The sequence below is a fragment of the Electrophorus electricus genome, chromosome 12 (assembly GCF_041902795.1).
Source record: "Electrophorus electricus isolate QZ-2024a chromosome 12, ASM4190279v1, whole genome shotgun sequence".
In the NCBI taxonomy this organism is placed as follows: domain Eukaryota; kingdom Metazoa; phylum Chordata; class Actinopteri; order Gymnotiformes; family Gymnotidae; genus Electrophorus; species Electrophorus electricus.
In genome coordinates this window covers 1,253,124-1,270,261 of record NC_137508.1, presented here as the reverse complement: position 1 = coordinate 1,270,261, position 17,138 = coordinate 1,253,124, and the positions used below count along the sequence as shown (strand labels likewise).

General features: G+C 45.0%; 2 protein-coding genes across 4 annotated transcripts in view; one reads left to right on the top strand and one right to left on the bottom strand.

Annotated features, from left to right (window-relative positions):
* Positions 1 to 731: 731 nt before the first annotated feature.
* aimp1a (aminoacyl tRNA synthetase complex interacting multifunctional protein 1a) lies at positions 732 to 15,568 on the bottom strand. Its single transcript, XM_027026331.3, has 7 exons — positions 15,443 to 15,568; positions 12,628 to 12,761; positions 12,378 to 12,491; positions 9,381 to 9,548; positions 4,860 to 5,059; positions 2,770 to 2,938; positions 732 to 1,012 (listed from the first exon to the last, which is right to left on the bottom strand). Coding segments are annotated over exons 1-7 (954 nt in total). The 5' UTR covers positions 15,445 to 15,568; the 3' UTR covers positions 732 to 845.
* tbck (TBC1 domain containing kinase) overlaps positions 15,541 to 17,138 on the top strand; it is a 36,354-nt gene continuing 34,756 nt past the window's right edge. The window contains exons 1-2 of one of the 3 annotated variants that reach the window (XM_035531874.2): positions 15,541 to 15,682; positions 16,097 to 16,346. In XM_035531874.2, coding sequence (XP_035387767.1) covers positions 16,154 to 16,346 — 193 coding nt within the window. In that variant the 5' untranslated portion in view covers positions 15,541 to 15,682; positions 16,097 to 16,153. Of the gene's footprint in view, positions 15,895 to 16,096; positions 16,347 to 17,138 lie in introns of all 3 variants that reach the window. The other 2 variants (XM_081725337.1, XM_035531875.2) reach the window with 2 other exon arrangements.

The following is a 17,138-nucleotide window of genomic DNA, read 5'->3' as shown; positions in this document are numbered from 1 at the left end:
AATAATGTGGATCAAATTGAATTGTGAGGGGGGGAAAAAAAGAGGAAACTTAGGACTATGAAAGTATGAACACAGATATCTTCAGTACCTGGAAACCAGTTTAGTTAGAAGGAATGGAAAAAAACCGAAGGTCGCCTCTAACCAAACTATAACTGCGCTAAACTAGGAGCACAGTACAGGAGCCCTGCAGTGCAGCACAACTACAGATCTCGAGCTGTATTCATGGAGCAGATTACCGCTGACGTAATCATGTTCGTAAGGAAACAGGAATCCGGCGGCCTACGGCATCTGGCGTACACGAGTGCAGAGAAGCAGCAAGCAACACTTCCTGCTGAAAACTCCCGCGTGTGCCTCTCAGGGGAAGGTTCGGACAAAGTGAGTGCAGATACTCACTGAGAGAAGTTCAGGATGAAGAAAATTAACACAACCTGATCAATATCTCTGATGAGTTCACGTATAAAATATGTCAATATTAACTGAAAATTACAGCAAGAGGAGCAAAATTGGATGACAAGGATATGCACTGTGTGTGTGTGTGTGTGTGTGTGTGTGTGTTTGCGTGTGTGTGTGCACGCACGCACGCGCGCGAGTGTGTATGCGCGCGTGTGTGTGTGTGTGTGTGTGTGTGTGTGTGTGCGCGCATGTGTGTGTGAGAGAGAACTTCAGTTGAGTGAGCATACACACTAAAAACCTGTAGACAGATATACTAGTTACATACTGAAACTCAAGGGTAATGTTTAAACAAATCATTTATTAATGATTTTTTTCCTCCTTTAATAGTACCATCAGAAGACATACAAGTCCCAAGGCTTAGGTCAGCTGGGAGCTCCTACGACCCAGAGGCCTCATTTGATCCCACTGTTGCTCATGGATTGGGCTTTGCACACACCTTTTCCCGCCACTTCAAAGGCAGCGCCCCTGTACGTGGCCACGCACTGGGCGTCAGTGCACAGGTCCGGCTGCACCTGCTCCCACACTTTCTTCTTGGGGTTCAGCTCCTTGTCAGGCTCTCCTGGATCAGACAGCAGAGAGACACAGGTAAAGTCCATGCAGTGGATTCTACACGGACAATGATTAAATAAACGTGCAAGGGAGCGCAAGCTTTGGTTTACAGTCTGACTCCAACAGCAACAGTCCTCCTAGAAGAGCCGTAAAATTGAGTGGCAACCAGAGAAGCCCTCTCAGTTTTGATGGGTAACTTGCATGTGCTCGCCAAAGTCCTAACATGCTGCCAGACAACAGTAAGTTGTGCAGAGACATGTGGCAAACACCAGTTCAACAACACGCTTACACAACAAAGGCAACTTCCAACCAACATCAAAACTACGGTCTGCGCTCGAGGCAGCTGGAATGGCACATGTGAGAATGGACGACAAGGGTTCCTAATGACCTGCAGACCACAATTTAGGGTCAAACGCGGTTAAATTTAGTGTGGAAGTCGCTCGGTGTGCAAGCAGCCCGTCGCTGTTTCAGGACATTCCCTTCTGAATCTGTCTGCAATCTTGTGGATGCGCCCTTTGGTTTCCATCCCAAACTCTCTTGTGACATCTCATAAAAAGAGAGAGAACTAGAAAGCAAGCCGAGGACGAGAACAGGTGCTGGCATCTGTCTCTGCGTGCCGTAAACATCCCGTTGGCGTGTCCGGCTGCCGTCTTGTGTAAGGATGCTGTGGTCTGAGGAACAGATGGGCGGAGGCGGAGACGACCGCCCCTCCCATCTCCGCCGCCCTGGCCAACCGGAGCGCGGCAGCCATCCGATTCGTCAGCTGGCTGGGGATACCTCCTAAAAGCAACAGCTGAAGGAGAGGGAGGGGGACGACAGCCCCAGCAAAGCCACATGGACCTGCTGGAGACCGGGTGACACCTCCTGCAGGTCCAGCCCTGCTCCAGACTCAACCAGCTGACTGGGAATCTTTCCATTCAGCTATTATTTAGTTATTGCACTTAATCAAGCACACATGTTGCACTCCCCGTGTTACTGTTTTCTTAGCTATGCCATATTATACAGCCCAAAGAGAGAACATCACAGTGTTGAGCTGCTTCCGCTAAGGGTGTTTAGGTTTATTACACTGCAAGAACGCCCCCCCCCCCACTCTGCCTTTTTTTTTTTTTTTTGCTGTTAAGAAAATGGCTCTTGGAAAGCTGCTGGAACATTCAGGTGATGGTGGAGCAGAGTGCTCTCTGCAACATGTCACGGGCACCCATGACCTGTGCAGGGAAACCTGAGCGATAAACATCTTTTCTTTGTGGACTCTTATTGAGTGCACATGGATCACATCTGGTGGTGGACAATGTGCCATCGCAGGCCTCTGTCTAGCAGAAGCAGACCAGTTAAGCTGTTACCAAATAACGGAGGGAATTCTGCCCGTGATCTAGCATAAGCAGAATGAGACAGACTTTGGGAACAGACCTCTTTGATGGTGCTGTCAGTGCTGTCTGTGTTGTTTTTGGCCCAGGATTGCCCGTTTAAGCTCTTAATTCTTTGGCAAGTTTAGACTCCGAGGAAAACTGCCTTGGTTCATCTGTGCTCCTTTTCTGTGGTCAGCGGACACCGCGACAGTGCCAGCATGCAGGTCGTTTAGGACACGCCGATGAGTTTTCAGTGAGTGGCAAAAACTGAGCTACTGAAAATGTCTGAAGATACGTTTAGCAGTCATGACTCCCTGACCATCAGCTGAAGAAAATGGGGGCCAACGATAAAGGTCCCATATAGGAGGCCAAGTCAAGAGACACATGTGCAGGCCTGTGTGTGTGTGTGTGTAAGGTTTACCTGGAAAACCCTGGAAGGTGACTCTGTCCCCTGGCACGGAGCCGCTGGGAGGGTCCAGGATCTCCACTTTGTCTGGGGAGCTGGCGCACATAACCATAGCCTGAGACAAGACGCCCCTCATCTTCGCCGGCTTCAGGTTACACAGAAGCACTGCCATGCGATTCTGCATCTGAGAGCACAAAGTTGGCAGAGTTTAGAGACAAAAAGTCATTGAAGTTTAGTTCTGCATGTCCAGAGATCATTTCTGCATCTTCACACACACACACACACACACACACACACACACACACACACACACACACACACACACACACACACACACACACTAGAGCAGTCCTCCTCTGTGAAAGGCTTATGAAATGGTGATGCACATGTAGGCACATAGATGTCTTCATACGCTTCCCCAAGTCAGAATATGGTCACAACAGAAAAGAACACTGTATCCTGACATAAAACCTCACTTGTATTTGGACTATTGATTAGACAATGTATAAAGTTACTGACATCTAGCCCTTACAGCATAGAAATTAAGCTAAATTACGCTTCATAAATTAAGGTTTAAAAAACTTCAGAAATCCAGATTCCTGTTTTTCTATAACAATTTATAGTGAAAATGACTATATATGTTGGATATCTCACTTCCTGTTTTTCAAAAACAGACTTAATCAGTTATAAAAGCTAACATACTTTGTATAGACAGTCAGGTTTTAAGCTTGTTCCATACTAAAGACAACCATCAATCTCATAATTACAAAATTACTGCTCATTTTGCGAGAAAAAGAATGGTACTAAACTGGCCTCCAACTCAGACTGTGCTGTTGAAGAGTGCACGATGCTTTTAAAGAAATGCAACTAGTTTGTTATGGCAACACAAAGCGTTTGATGCTGTGGGTTTCTCCAGCAGGCTGGAGCCAGGTTACTTAACAGCGGTTGTGCTAAGAATGTCCTGTAAATGACAGAGACAAGGTGCTCTGGCATTAAGAGCATCTGTGTGCCACGGCACGTCTGAAGGATTCCTAGAGTACAGCGAGACGACACCGAGATGGGACACGGGTTTGTGGAGATAAATACCCGCTAGCTTACACTTACAGAATCAACTCAACAATCTAAACACACAGCCAGGTTTGATTGCTTTTTAAGATGAAATGCTTATTAAGTTCTGTTACTTTTGTACAATAACCTGTAGTGCTTCAATTAGAAATGTTTAGTATTTAACATTTATATAATAACAAAAAAAAAAAAAAAAAGTAATAGCAATATTTTGTCCAGCCATTTCTGTTCAAGTGCCATGTTAAAAATTGTCTGTACAAATCTCCACATTAAGTCTGCTTAATCACTGTAATCAAATGCACAGTTGAATAATTTGGTCATGAAGTGAGAAGAAAACTTTAAGAGCTTAGACACCTAAAGCAGATCAGAGTGGATCAGAGTAAAATTACAGACAAACTAGCGACCAGGAATCCTTAAAGACAAATCACAAATTAGACACACAGACACGGCACATGCGCTGACTGACAGCTCTGTGGAACATGCCAAGAACACGCTGGGACGTGACGGCAGCACGCTCTGCGGTGGTCTGGGCAATTTATTGGGACCAATAAAAATGAAATATCTTCCCTCCACCCACGCTGAAGTTTAGCACCCAAAAACGCAGAAATACAGCTTTCATTGTTCAGGGTAACAAACAATTCCTGAAGCAATGGTTTAAATCAAACCATCTACGTGTGGGAGATTTCTTTGTGGAAGAAAAAAGTCTTTAATGAAGCTACACTTTGCAGAGCTTTCTACACAAAGCCTTTGCCTGGTCACTACAGTTCAGCTAGAAACAGAAGGACAATCAGACATGTGAGCACTGTTTTCATCCAAAGAAACATACTGCTATGTTGGTCTCGCAAAAGTAATGAGTGCCTACACATCCTGTGGCACCCAGTTTAGGGATTTGTTTAATATTTATTTCAATATCGTTAATATTTTATTCCATTACATTAAGTATGTGTAATATACACCATTATTTCAATCTAAGCACAAGATAACCATAGGTCAGGGAAGCACAAGAAAGGTCACCCTAAGACGCAGTAGAGTTGCAGTACCTGCTCTAGGGGGACGTGTTTAACCAGGCCACTGACAACGGTGCGGGGTGTTGCCTCGCCCACGTCCACCTGCTCCACGTACAGGCTGTCGGCGTCGGGGTGCTTCTGGGCCAAGAGGATGCGGCCCACGCGCAGGTCCAGCCGAGACACGTCCACCTTAGGCTCGTCCTGGGGGGCGGCGGCCTTCTTCTCCTGTTTCTCTTTGGGACAGACATGGACAGGCCGTTTCACATACTGAGCATTTAGTAGGGCTTCATGGATGACAGCCCATCACGTTTAAAATCTACTCCAGTCTTGCAGATTTCTATTTGTAACCTATGAAGGATTTGGCCCTTTCTCTCACAGGAAGCTGCCCAGGTTTTTGATCAGTCACGTGTCATCTAGGGATACACTACTGCAACTTGCTACCTGCTGGTCTTCCTCTAAGGGCCATCAGACCTCTACAAGTGATCCAAAACGCAGCAGCACAACTGGTCTTCAAGGTTCACTCAAGTCACTCCACTGCTGCATTCCCTAGAGTGGTTTCCAGTAGCTGCCCGCATTTAAAACCCTGATGCTCGCCCATAAAGACAAAAACGGACCAGGCCCTCCATACATGATGTCAAAGGTCAAAGCCCAATTTGTACGTCGAGTACTTTGAACCTCAAGTATGGCTCAGCTTGACATACCATGCTTCAAGTCTCATGGAAGAGAAGCTTTGAGACTATTCTCGGTCCTGGCTCCCAGATGGTGGAACAAACTTTCACTGGCTGTCCAGACAGCAGAGTCCCTTGCAGTCTTCAAACATGGATTAACGATTAATCGATTTGTGGAATATTTAAATGACCAGTGATCCTGCACCCATGTTGAGTAACGAACTCTAGTACTTACTGTTTGGTATTATGTTTATTTTGCATTTCTGGGTATCAGCATTGATTCCTGTATTCCTCTAACTACTGTACTGGATAGGACACATTTTATGAGTAAATGGCAAAGCATTTTTGTTAGTCGCTCTGGATAAGAGCATCTGCTATATGCCACAAATGTAAAGATGTAAATGTAGTACAGAACTACTCCACTCCAAAACAGAGCTAATCCAGCTATCAACGGACCAAGGCTGAGCAGTACTGCTTAGAATGAGGTCATTAACAAAGTACGACACTCTTCTTCCTTTACAGTTAAGACTTTCTGGATCCATTTTGAATTTGTTTTTGTGGCATCACTACTGAGAGGAGGTGAGGAAAATGGAGCCAGTGACATTTTTTCAGCATTTTGTCATCAGCACTAGAACAGCTCGTTCACAGAGATGAACGGTGTGCTCAAAACCGCTACCTGAAGCAGGGCACCTGGCACTGTGCCCAGCACCCAAGCCACCCTTGTGCTCATGGCAGTCCATTCTGCCATTTCTACAACAGAGCTCAGGCCCGGGGCGGGTGAACTGGGCTCATACTTTTCTTAGGGCCCCTTTAATGCCTTATTTTTAGCAGTGCCACACTGATCTGTGGAGGCCAGTCTGCATACGTTCCATAGGCCGCACGCGGAAACTATGTGGCCCTGCCGTCTGAGCTCAGATCTGCCCCTGCCCCCCAGAGCGAAAGCAAATATGCCAGCGACTGTCACTGTGCGCCGTTTCACTCAAATCAAGGCGAGCATTCCAAAATAGTACATTACTTTTCCACTAGCTCCAGATGCTCTGTGGCAGGCTATGAAACTAAAAAAGTATCCCTTAAAATTCTTCAAGCCCGACTTACACATCCTGAACAATTCAATTGAGTGAGCAGGTAATTAAAAAAAAAAACAGTGCTCAGGAGAAGCCAGAGAGCTGAAGCACCCACAGCACAAGCTTTGTTATATTACAACTAGTTTAATTTTTTTCCCTTCAGCATTTACAAATCGTTTGGCTTTAAACAGTGTTTCTTCATTTTAATCAGGTCAATGATGTATTTCCATTCGCACAAGGCTTACATGGTGTGCTTTTCTGGCCTGATGGCTGACTAATTTGTCCAGGATACTACAGAACAAACGCAGTGAGGGATAAATGCTTATAGAGTTTGCTACAGGTGTGATTTTACATTCATTAAAACATTTTGACGACATTTATATTTGTGAATTTATATAAATGTGAATTTATATTCACAATGTTTGACATCTGGACCAATAGAATGTGAGACACACGTTCTTACGCTCATACACCAACACCAGCTCACGCCCCCTCAAAAACTGTTCCCGTAAATTCATATTTTAAAGATTGGTTGCAATCTGCTTTGGGACGTGTCATTTCACCAGAAAGAAAGAACCTGCATGATTTATGTTGAGAATAAGTTCTATAAACAAGCGTATAAGGAATCGGCTGACTGATTTCAACAGAATGAAGGCCATCTTGAACACATTGCTATCTGTGAAAAATCTATTCTGGCTTTACTATTGTTTGTGACCCCACTCTGAAGTGTCAACATGAGACAAACCAGTGGTTCATATTGGTTTGTGGTTTCAGTTTGTGGACAAGCCAAGCACACACTGCCATCACTCTTTGAAGACTTTCACATTTTGATGCAATTTAATACCAGGAAACAAAGTGTAATTTACTTTACAAATGACTCAGCTGATACACCAAGTCAATGCGAGGCTCCATTAGGAATTAGGAATTCAATACTAAGAGACTATAGCAAAAATCTATGAATGAACAATTATATTAATCATAAAAATTAAATTAGCATAAAACTTTTGCTAGGAGAAACTTGCAATGTCCTTGGACAGCAGGAAGGTGAATATCTTGCATATTAATTTGAGTTGGGTTTTTTTGGCATGTAAGGTTAGTTAGTGCAGGGACGCTACACATGTAGGCACAATCAAGTACTTAGATGCCCATGTTTATTCAATAATACGCTCATATTTATTCAACAATAAGCTTATATTTATTCCATAATAAGCACTTATGAGTTTAACATGTTGCTCATTAGTGTCAGTAACTGAATAATTAGGTGTGTGCCTGAGGGACAGTGTAGTGGAGAGGAGGTGCAGGTTAGAAATACTGGTAAGTGAGAGTGTGGAAACTTACAGGTCCCACCGCGTGTACACTGGGGCCACGTGCCCTGCTGTACTCAGAAAAAAAAGTGGGGTTTATTTTATAGAGTGAACAGTTAAGAGTATGCACACTTGGCTGAGGTGAGGGAATGCGTGTGGCAAGCACATAAAAGACCAGTAACAACTGGTGCTAGAGGATTTGTAGCCAAGCCCAGTAACTATAGGTGCAGGCTAGCTGAGAAAATACAGCATAGAGAGGCTGAGGTTTCTGGTGTCTCTAGTACATAGAGGACAGGCCAGGTGAGGAGACTGCCATATTATAATCAGTCATATCTAAAATTGAAATGAAAGCAGGAGTGCGCAACAGTGTCAGTCTGACTGGACTTGGCCTTAGTCACCAGGGAGGCCGGTATGGATTTTATGGTTTAGAGAGTGACTGGCTGTGTGGTGGGAGTGCAGTGGGTAAATACAGGGAGGCTAATTCAATCTGTACAGATGGCGTAGTGCGTAAAGTCCACGTTGAACTGGTGGCGTTGATCGTGCATTAACGGTGACAGTGGGGCTGGCGAGGGTTCACATTTAGAGGGGATCAGTAAGTAGTTTGGACGTGGGGGGTGTGGGGCTGGGACACCAGACCGCACGGTTGAATGTTCCAGAGGTGACGTGGGCCTAATTCAGTGGAATTAGCACACAAATGATGGGAGGTACCTCCCTGCCAACGTCTGTGTAGAGCTTGTGACACAGTGGGCTCGTAGAGGTTTATTTTGAGTCTTATTATATGTCTGTGTACCGGGCCTTATGTAAAATCATTGTAGCTTGACAGGGGATTCTGGACATATCATCCTGTGTATAATTACAATTAGAAATGTGGTTTACGGTGCAAACGAATCAGTGATGTTTTAAGTGTGGGTCTTAAGATGAAAACTATGCTTGTGTAAATTGTCTGGGAAAAATTGTTCACAGTTGTTTTTGCAAATGTAAAAGCAAACCACAAAGCAGTGAGCAATGAGATTTGGTTTCACCAGAATAACCTGACTGGGCAGGTTTGGTGATCATTACTGCAATTTTGGCCTTCCAGTAAGTGAAACATGCAACAGAACCCTGTAACCAATCAGGTTTCTGGTGCTCTGTATGTATGCTGACCAATCCCAGACGGCCCAGGTATGTACTGTGTGCGTGCTCTGTCATAGCATTCACAGGAACCAACAAACAATTCGACAAGTCAACCTGTAGCTATGATGTAAGGATTCCAAGATGCCCCAATGACGTTTTAATCTATTACAAGGCACACTGCAATTGCAATATAAATCACAATTTGTGTATGCATCCACTTACCTCAGTGTGGTCTTTCACCCCAGTCCTCAAGGAACCTCAGACAGTACCCACATTTTCACTCTAGCCCAGCTCCCAGGCCAGACGCAGGACTGTCGGGGGGTGGGCGGGGTCCCTGAGAATGGGCTGGAACACTGACTGGAACACCCCCCAAACACCCCCTGCCCATGTTGCAAATGGTCTCACCTTTTTTCTCCTGTTTCACTTTCTTCTTGGCCTCATCATTGGCAAGTGGAGTCTTTTTAGCAGCGGAGGCAGGTGCAGTGGTGGGTGGAGGAGCAGGAGGCTCTGGTGCAGAGTGCTCAGAGACGCACTGGATCGTGGAGTCTGCTGCTGGCATGGCCACCTCTCTCACTAGTCTCACACACACACACACACACACACACACACACACACACACACACACACACACACACACGTGCGTAAGACTTCCTTAAACTGGACAGGGCTTTGTTTCCCAGAAGCTCAGGTCATTGCTAGACCAGCGTAGAGGGATGGAAAGCTGACAAGACAAAGCACAACAGAAAAAATGGAACGTGTATATAGTCCCCCCCCAAAAAATATAGCCAACATACCTAACGACTTATTCCACCATTAACTGACCTTATTTTTGTGCCAGTCATAATATGAACATACTTCAGCAACACATGAAATGCATACTACCACAAAACACACTAACTGAACTTGCTCAATGTGTGATTCCACCTTTTTTTCTGAGACCTTAATACTGTTCACACTCATCTTCCTTTGTGTTGCAGGACAGTGCTGAAAGTTCACTTCACTCTATAGACACATACTGCAGGCCTGGAAGGACAATAAAAAGCCTCTCGACTCTAGAGGCTTTTCAAAACGTATTTGGCAACCACAGAAACACCAGTCAAGCCCATCTCTTCGCCCAGACAGCTTAAAGGAGGCACGGTGAAAAACACCTGCTACTTTTGCACTGCTTTCCCAGAGTGTTCCTTATTGCTGCATTAAAATGTGTCCCTGGGCCAAAAGAACAGGCACAGAGTCCAGCTTCTCCAAAGAATGATGGAAATTTGCTTTGACGGATCTCCCTCACATGCTCAATGTAGTCGAGCCACATAATTCCACATGACATAGATGAGGATTATTTATGTGCTTGGAGGAGGAAGAGACTCCATCATCCAGGAGAATTTAACAGGGAAAGACCATGCAGCCCTCTTGAGCATGGAGCAGAAGAGGAAAATCAAGACCTGGGGCCAGGCACACAGGCCGAACTAGACTGCCACAGGGCAGCAGTCTGATTGCGCTGCATGGGTCAGGTCTTTGCAGGAATGCTAAACACCACTGGTGTGCAGCACAGGCGGCATTCTTTGTTAATTACGATAATACAGAGTTTACTTAAGCTAACTATGGGCTTGTGTTCCCCTGCGTGCTCTAACCGTCCATTCGCAAGAGGAAATTTGAATCAGCCGCTTTCAAAGGGCAGACAGGCAGTCACCGAGGGACTCTACAGTGACTCAGCTGTCCGGCTTTCTGAGAAACCACGAATAAAGTGCACTGTGCGAGACACGATCAGAAGGCTTTGAACATTTCCATCATTTGAGCTTTTATGCTCCTTTTAACTGATGAAAAAGGGTATACTAAAAAATAATCCTTATAACAGGAAAAATGGATAAACATAACTTATTTACAGGCATTGCACTATCCAAAACCCACAGTGGGACTTTCTGAAAAAAAAAAACCTCAAATGTGTATTTGTTCTAATTTTGCACATTTCCCATCTGGGTGCTCTGGAAAGCATTACTGAAGTGTTAATGACAGGATTCTTGTGTTATAGAATCCTCACAGCCTCAATAGCTTATCCTCCAAACTTCACCGCCTTCGCACAAGCTTCATGTCTCTCAGACACCACTAGTACTAAATATCCCAAATGTGATCCCCTCTGATTGCAACCACACCAGCTGTAAAGCTCCAGGTCACATGGCCTGGAGACTATGTTTGGACCGTCTCCACCCTCAACGGGGGGCTTCATGAGTGACTTTACAAAAAGACCCGGACTTACAAGTCATTGTAATATTTATAGTGACAATGACAAACAGACCTGCTCGATGCTGCATGCGCATCTCATTTCTTTCCATAATTACCAGCATGGTCTGTAAGTCTAAAATTTCTTTCCACTGCAAAATAGTGCAAAATTCCACTTAGTCTTCACTGCGGCCAAGCTATGTGAATCATTCCTTCCTATACATCTCTACAATTTTACCCAACAAGGAGTTCCTCTGGGTTCTATACTTGGCCTTCAGTACTTGGTCCCAACAAGGAATTCCCAGAGGTTCTGTACTTGGTCCCAAGGGGGTGTTCCCCAGGGTTCTGTACTTGGCCCTCACCTCTTCAATTACATGCTACCTCCTGGTCAACTAACTTTCCATCACAGCCTTAGATTTCAGTGCCAAGCTGAAGACACACAGAGCTCCATCACATCTAGCCCCACTGCTCCCTCCAACCCCATCATCCCTTTTTACTGCCTGTATTCACATCAGTAAGATCTGGATGAAATCCAGTTTCCTTAAACTCAACACTGACAAAACTGATGTTCTATTAATCAGTCGCAAATCTTTTTAGTGCCCATTCTGACCAATCTACCGACACTGATGGAGTTCAGGTTAAACCTCATCAAACTGTGCATTATCATGGTATCAAAATTAGACACCGATAGGAAGGCCTTCCTATGGTGCAGAGATGTAGGAAATGCTTGGCTGCTGGCAAGGCGTTTTGTGTCATAGCTCCTACAAAATGAAGGTCCCCCTCTCCGTTTCCAACTCAAAAGACATCTCTTTACTCACTGCTAACTCATATGCATCTGATCTCTTGTACTCATGTATCTGTTATCCCCTCCCCAATGTTAACCCTTGCTTTTGTTTTCTAGGTCTCTTCTTTTCACAGAGACCTTGTTTTGGAAGAGTCTGATGTTTTGTGTATAGATTTGTCATGTTTATTTGTTCTGTATTTTGTCCTTATTTTGTTGTATCTCTGTTATAAATCACTTTGACAGTTTACTTTATGATTCTGATCCCTTTTCTAAAGGGATGAGCTTAAGAAAGGTGCTATAGAATTTAGAAATAAATCTTATTATGAAAGTTGGAAAGTTGACAGTGGAATGAAAGTTTGGCTAGGGTGCAGTGAAGATAGTGCCGGAGCAGAGGATGCATGGTCTACCTCCTCTTCGTCTTTCCTTCTCCAGAAGTTGCCTCTTCAGCTCCTCAATGTCCTTCTTCAGCTTGGCATTCTCCACCATCAGTTTCTTCTCCTCTCTGACAGTGGCCTGCACAACTTCAAAACAAACAAACAAAAACATGAGCGAGACCTCAGACAGGACAGACAGCAGGCTGTGAATCTGAGCGCAGCTGTCCTGCAGGCTCAGGCAGCGTGTGCGCGTTTGGTCTGGAGAGCTGGGCCTTCTGCTCACTGGCTTTTTGCTTCAGCAGCTGGACTTGCTCCTTGAGGTACTCAATGATGTGGTCGGCCTCTGCCGCTCGCTGTTCCAGTCTCACGATTGAGGGGGTGTGGCCAGACATCCTGAAGAAAGAGCGCCCCAGGAACCTGAAAAACAAGCCCACGGCAAACATCAATTGCAGCAGAAACTCTCAGGCACTTGTAAAGAGGCCTTTAAAATGTAACCAAGCAGACCTGCTAGGACACACTGTACCTGTTTGGGAATTTGCTGTGATTCACGAAAGGAGAATCAGTGATGCAAATCTGTGGGGTTTTGGCAGCCTGTGTCAGTGTCTGACTTCACATTTTAGTCCGGTGTGCCAAGGCTCATTGATTTTGTGCTTATCAATTACACCACGGAAAGACTTTCAGATGAAATGACCTACACACTACAGCTGTCCAAACACTGGAACAACTGCTCTCCAAATCCCCAGCACATACACACCTTAAATCTCCAAAGACAACCTTCCATTGTTGTAAGCAAAATATGAATGATTTATAAATTCCTACTTCCAGACTTTTGTCCTGAAAAGTGAAATTTCTGAACACCAGCTGCATGGAAACCTCAAATATCCAGACAGGTTCCAGGTTAGGTTGCAGTCGAACACTCAGTCAGAAATACTGAAACTTCACCACTGTCCCACCTCCCGGCATTCTAGTGCCAATACTGACATGGTTAGGATAGAGTTCTCAGTTTCAAATGGATAAAAGAACATTTCAGTGCCGCTCGACCAAAAGGGTCACTAGTCGAGTGTCCTATTCCAGCAGCCGTGGACATGACGAGGCTGGATACGGCTCATCCCTTGAAACCGAAATTAGGGGATTTCTACAAGGCACAGGAAAGGAGAAGAAAGAGTCTTAACACATACTACAGGGTGGTGCCGGAAAACAACAGCTGGCGCGGGATGAAAAAAAAAAAATGCCTGGACGAGGAAATTAGAAACACAAAAAAGCTGGAGTTGATAATATCATGGATCAAAGTCCCTTGTTTTCTGGAACCCTTGAATCGATTTAAGTTGGTGGAAGAAATTACAAGCACCACGACAGAGCGGTTTTCATTTGCTTAGCCCCTGAAAATGAGCCTAGGAATTTTGTCAAGTCCCACTTTGCAGCCTCCAAGAATGTCGAGACACTTTGGCCCGCCGTGAAGTCCTGCAGTGGTCATTCTCCACCCACGATGCCCAGTGGAGCAGTCATAGCGTTAGTGTCAGCAGTGCTGAAGTTCTAGCCATGAACCTTTAGCAGACAGCTTCTATGGACTCACTTCCTCTGATGACGTTAAAGCCAAAGTTAGGTTTATTAAGTCTAAATGGTGTGTGGATCAGACCAATTCGGCAACAGGTGTGTGGATCAGACCAATTCTGGGCTGAGAAGATGAGACACAACTGCCTTGTGAAAGGTGTCAATACAACCACTTTCTTTGGATTTAAGGACAAATGCACAAATATACAATAACTCAGTATTAAATATGGTTTTATGAAAACAAGGTTCACAACGATTACAACAACGTCAGCCTGTAGCCCCATTAAGGCTGTCGTGATCCTATTTAAAGGAATATAATTCAGACCAAATGGTTTCCCATATTTTCCATCTCATGTTCTCTGAGGGGTGGAAGGCACTGGAGCGTATGGACATCTCTGTGGACTATGGGTCCCGTATGAGGTCTGTAAAATGGCATTGCCTTACCACCAGTCCGATGGTATCATGTGAACACCCATCAAGGCTCGGCAAAACACACCACTCTTACAGGCTGCTGGGACTGTTTAAGCCACCACAGCCAAGCAGCGAGATGAAACAGCTGCCCGCCAAGCTGAATGTGAAACGTATGGAGCCCAGCTGGCACTGGGGTTCTGGGCATGTTACAACCACGTAGGCCATCAGGCAAGTGGAATGCTTCACATTTATGACACATACCGACTCTAATGGCAAGCTTTTAAACGTAACTCCATCACATTATGTGAACTGCCACTTTCACTTGCACAAATGCTGATTCACTTGCACTATTTTTAGGCAGAAGCAGTCTTATAGAGCTTCCTTAAATCGTGAGAGAGCCCTCACATCTTGTTCTCCAGCAAATTATCGACTGCTTCATATTATGAATCAGAGTGCAAACACTCCTCTACACTAAGCAGCGCTAGTACTGTACAGAACAGACCATGTTATCGGCTACATGCCAAATATATATTTACTTTTAATTACATTTAATTTGTCATATGGCAAGACAATCCATCTTTACTGCACAAAGCACGCCACTCATATGCATTCTCCACCTTAAAAACCTATAATTATGTACAACTGTACACTAACTTGATGTTTTCAAGGTTTTTTAAATTTGTAGTAAAACAATATCACGCTATATAACTAAAAATCAGATCTCACAGCTGTGTAATCCAAGCTTTAAACTTTACAGTCATTAGTGAATGAAGCGGAGCGCTGCATTGGTACAGCGGACGTTACACGGCTGGAAATGACAGCTGTAGGTGGAAGCAACGACGATGACTATCCCGCTTAAATTTAGCGAAACATGAAGAACGTCTCAGTGCATTTCTGGTGTCGTTAACAGTCTGAGGAACGTCCGGAAACGGCCTTGGACAGCCAGCAACAACACGGACAGACATTAATTAGTTAGCGTTAGCTAGGTTAGCCAACGAGCTAACGAGGTCAAACCTACCGGCAGCGACAGGCGGAACAGACCTAAGAGACAGTCTGTGGTAAAGGGTTTAACCTGGAAACACTGCATGTTATAAACTCAGACATGTGCGTCGAGTCGTGCATGTTATGAAACTTACATTCAAGTTCACTCACGATTACAAATCCCCTCAGATAGGTTAGCTTAGCCAGGTAGCCGCTCCACTCACGCGCATGCGCCACACCGCCGCCTGGCCCGTATGCAGTGTCGCTTGGTGATGACGCAGCGGTCACGTTGCTGTTTCAGAGCGACTCGGGAAGTGTTGGTTTTCCTAATGCGACTTTCATGGAGGAGTGAAATGGTTCTGGTGTGACAAGGCCTGTTTAGTGACTCCGAAACGGTATGTCGTTCGGTTTGTTCTTTTAGAGCTTTCTATTCTACATGATCTGGTGCAAAAAAACGCGCACATATGGGCAAATGTTCATTCATCAGCCGTTTTGGTCTGTAACGGTAAGTTAGATAGCTTCTTAATAAAGAACCATTGCCCAGTCCACCACCCAGTCCACCACTTGCTGTAACATCTATCATCGTGACCGACGTACAAGAAATCGAGTACGTTTTCATTTATGAAAGCGGCACATTTCATTAGAAATATGTCCATTAACGCTAAAGGCTTTTCTGGCTTCGGAGCTGTATGCACATACACGTCATGCAGCTTTGTCCAATCTGTTTGTTGTCCAAGCTTTGCCACTCATGGGCGAGCACCATCGTTCCTCCCACTTAAAGGACGGCGTTTCCTTCATTGAATCCGCAGTTTGTCCGTCTCGGCTCGCCCTGAGGTGGAGTACGTGTCCGGGACGTCGGACGGGACATGCAGGCCCTGCAAGGCGCCGAGCTTGGGGCCTTCACCTTTTTTGCGTCCCCCCTACCTCACGACGTGTGCGGGAGCAACGGCCTTCCCCTGACCCCCAACTCCATTAAGATCCTCGGACGATTCCAGATCCTCAAGACCATCACCCACCCCAGACTCTGCCAGTATGTTGACATCTCGCGAGGAAAACACGGTATGGCATTTCCACCCTGACTGTAAGTCATTTTTCTTCCCTAATGGCGTGGATTACAAAATTATATGTTCCAGGCTTTACAAACCATAACAAATGTATGGTTGGTAGCAGTGACTTGTCCTGCTGGATCAGGAAGACTGGACATCTGTTTTCATATGCACTCTCTTCCTTTCGTCCTGACTGGCTGTGAGCAGTAGGCTGCGGAGGTGCATTGGCCGTCTCGTCTGGTAAAGTTGTGCCGCAGTGCTGGCTGTGTGTACACTGTTATGTTCTGGTGGGGTTTATCAAAGCGGCTTATTCACTTTGTACAAACAGTTGGAGGTTCTCTCATGTGCTTGTTCGTCTGTAGCTAATTTAGTTTTTCAATAACTAGTAGACTTGTTTGAAGACGTTTGATGGCTAAATAATCTGTTACCTTAAGGAGGGACACCTGTGTTATACTTTAGCTAAAAGAGAATAGGACTGAAAACAGTAATGTTCTTCATTAAGTATTGATAGCCCCTTATCTTATGGCATAGCTTGAAACAAAGTTTTCCATTTAGTAGGAAATCATTCCACTACTAAGGTATTTCAGTTTTAAAATAAAGATTTGCTAAAGGAGGCATTCCTGGTGTTGTGTGCCAACACTTGGACCAAAGCATTTGTGCTAACAGCACTACCAGAACCCTTAACATGTGCGTAGCACTGTAGGGCCTAAGCAGTGACAAGTCTTTGCTGGGGTTCTGGACTCACCGTAGCGGAGGCAGAGAAGATGGAGTGTTTGGGTTGCATGCAGAACATGTAAATGCTGAG

Coding starts and splice junctions, on each gene's coding strand:
- aimp1a (XM_027026331.3), bottom strand. Junction 9,549..12,377: donor GAAGGAAAGACGAAGAGGAG/GTAGACCATGCA, acceptor GTGTGAGACTAG/TGAGAGAGGTGGCCATGCCA. Junction 5,060..9,380: donor AGTGAAACAGGAGAAAAAAG/GTGAGACCATTT, acceptor TCTGTCCCAAAG/AGAAACAGGAGAAGAAGGCC.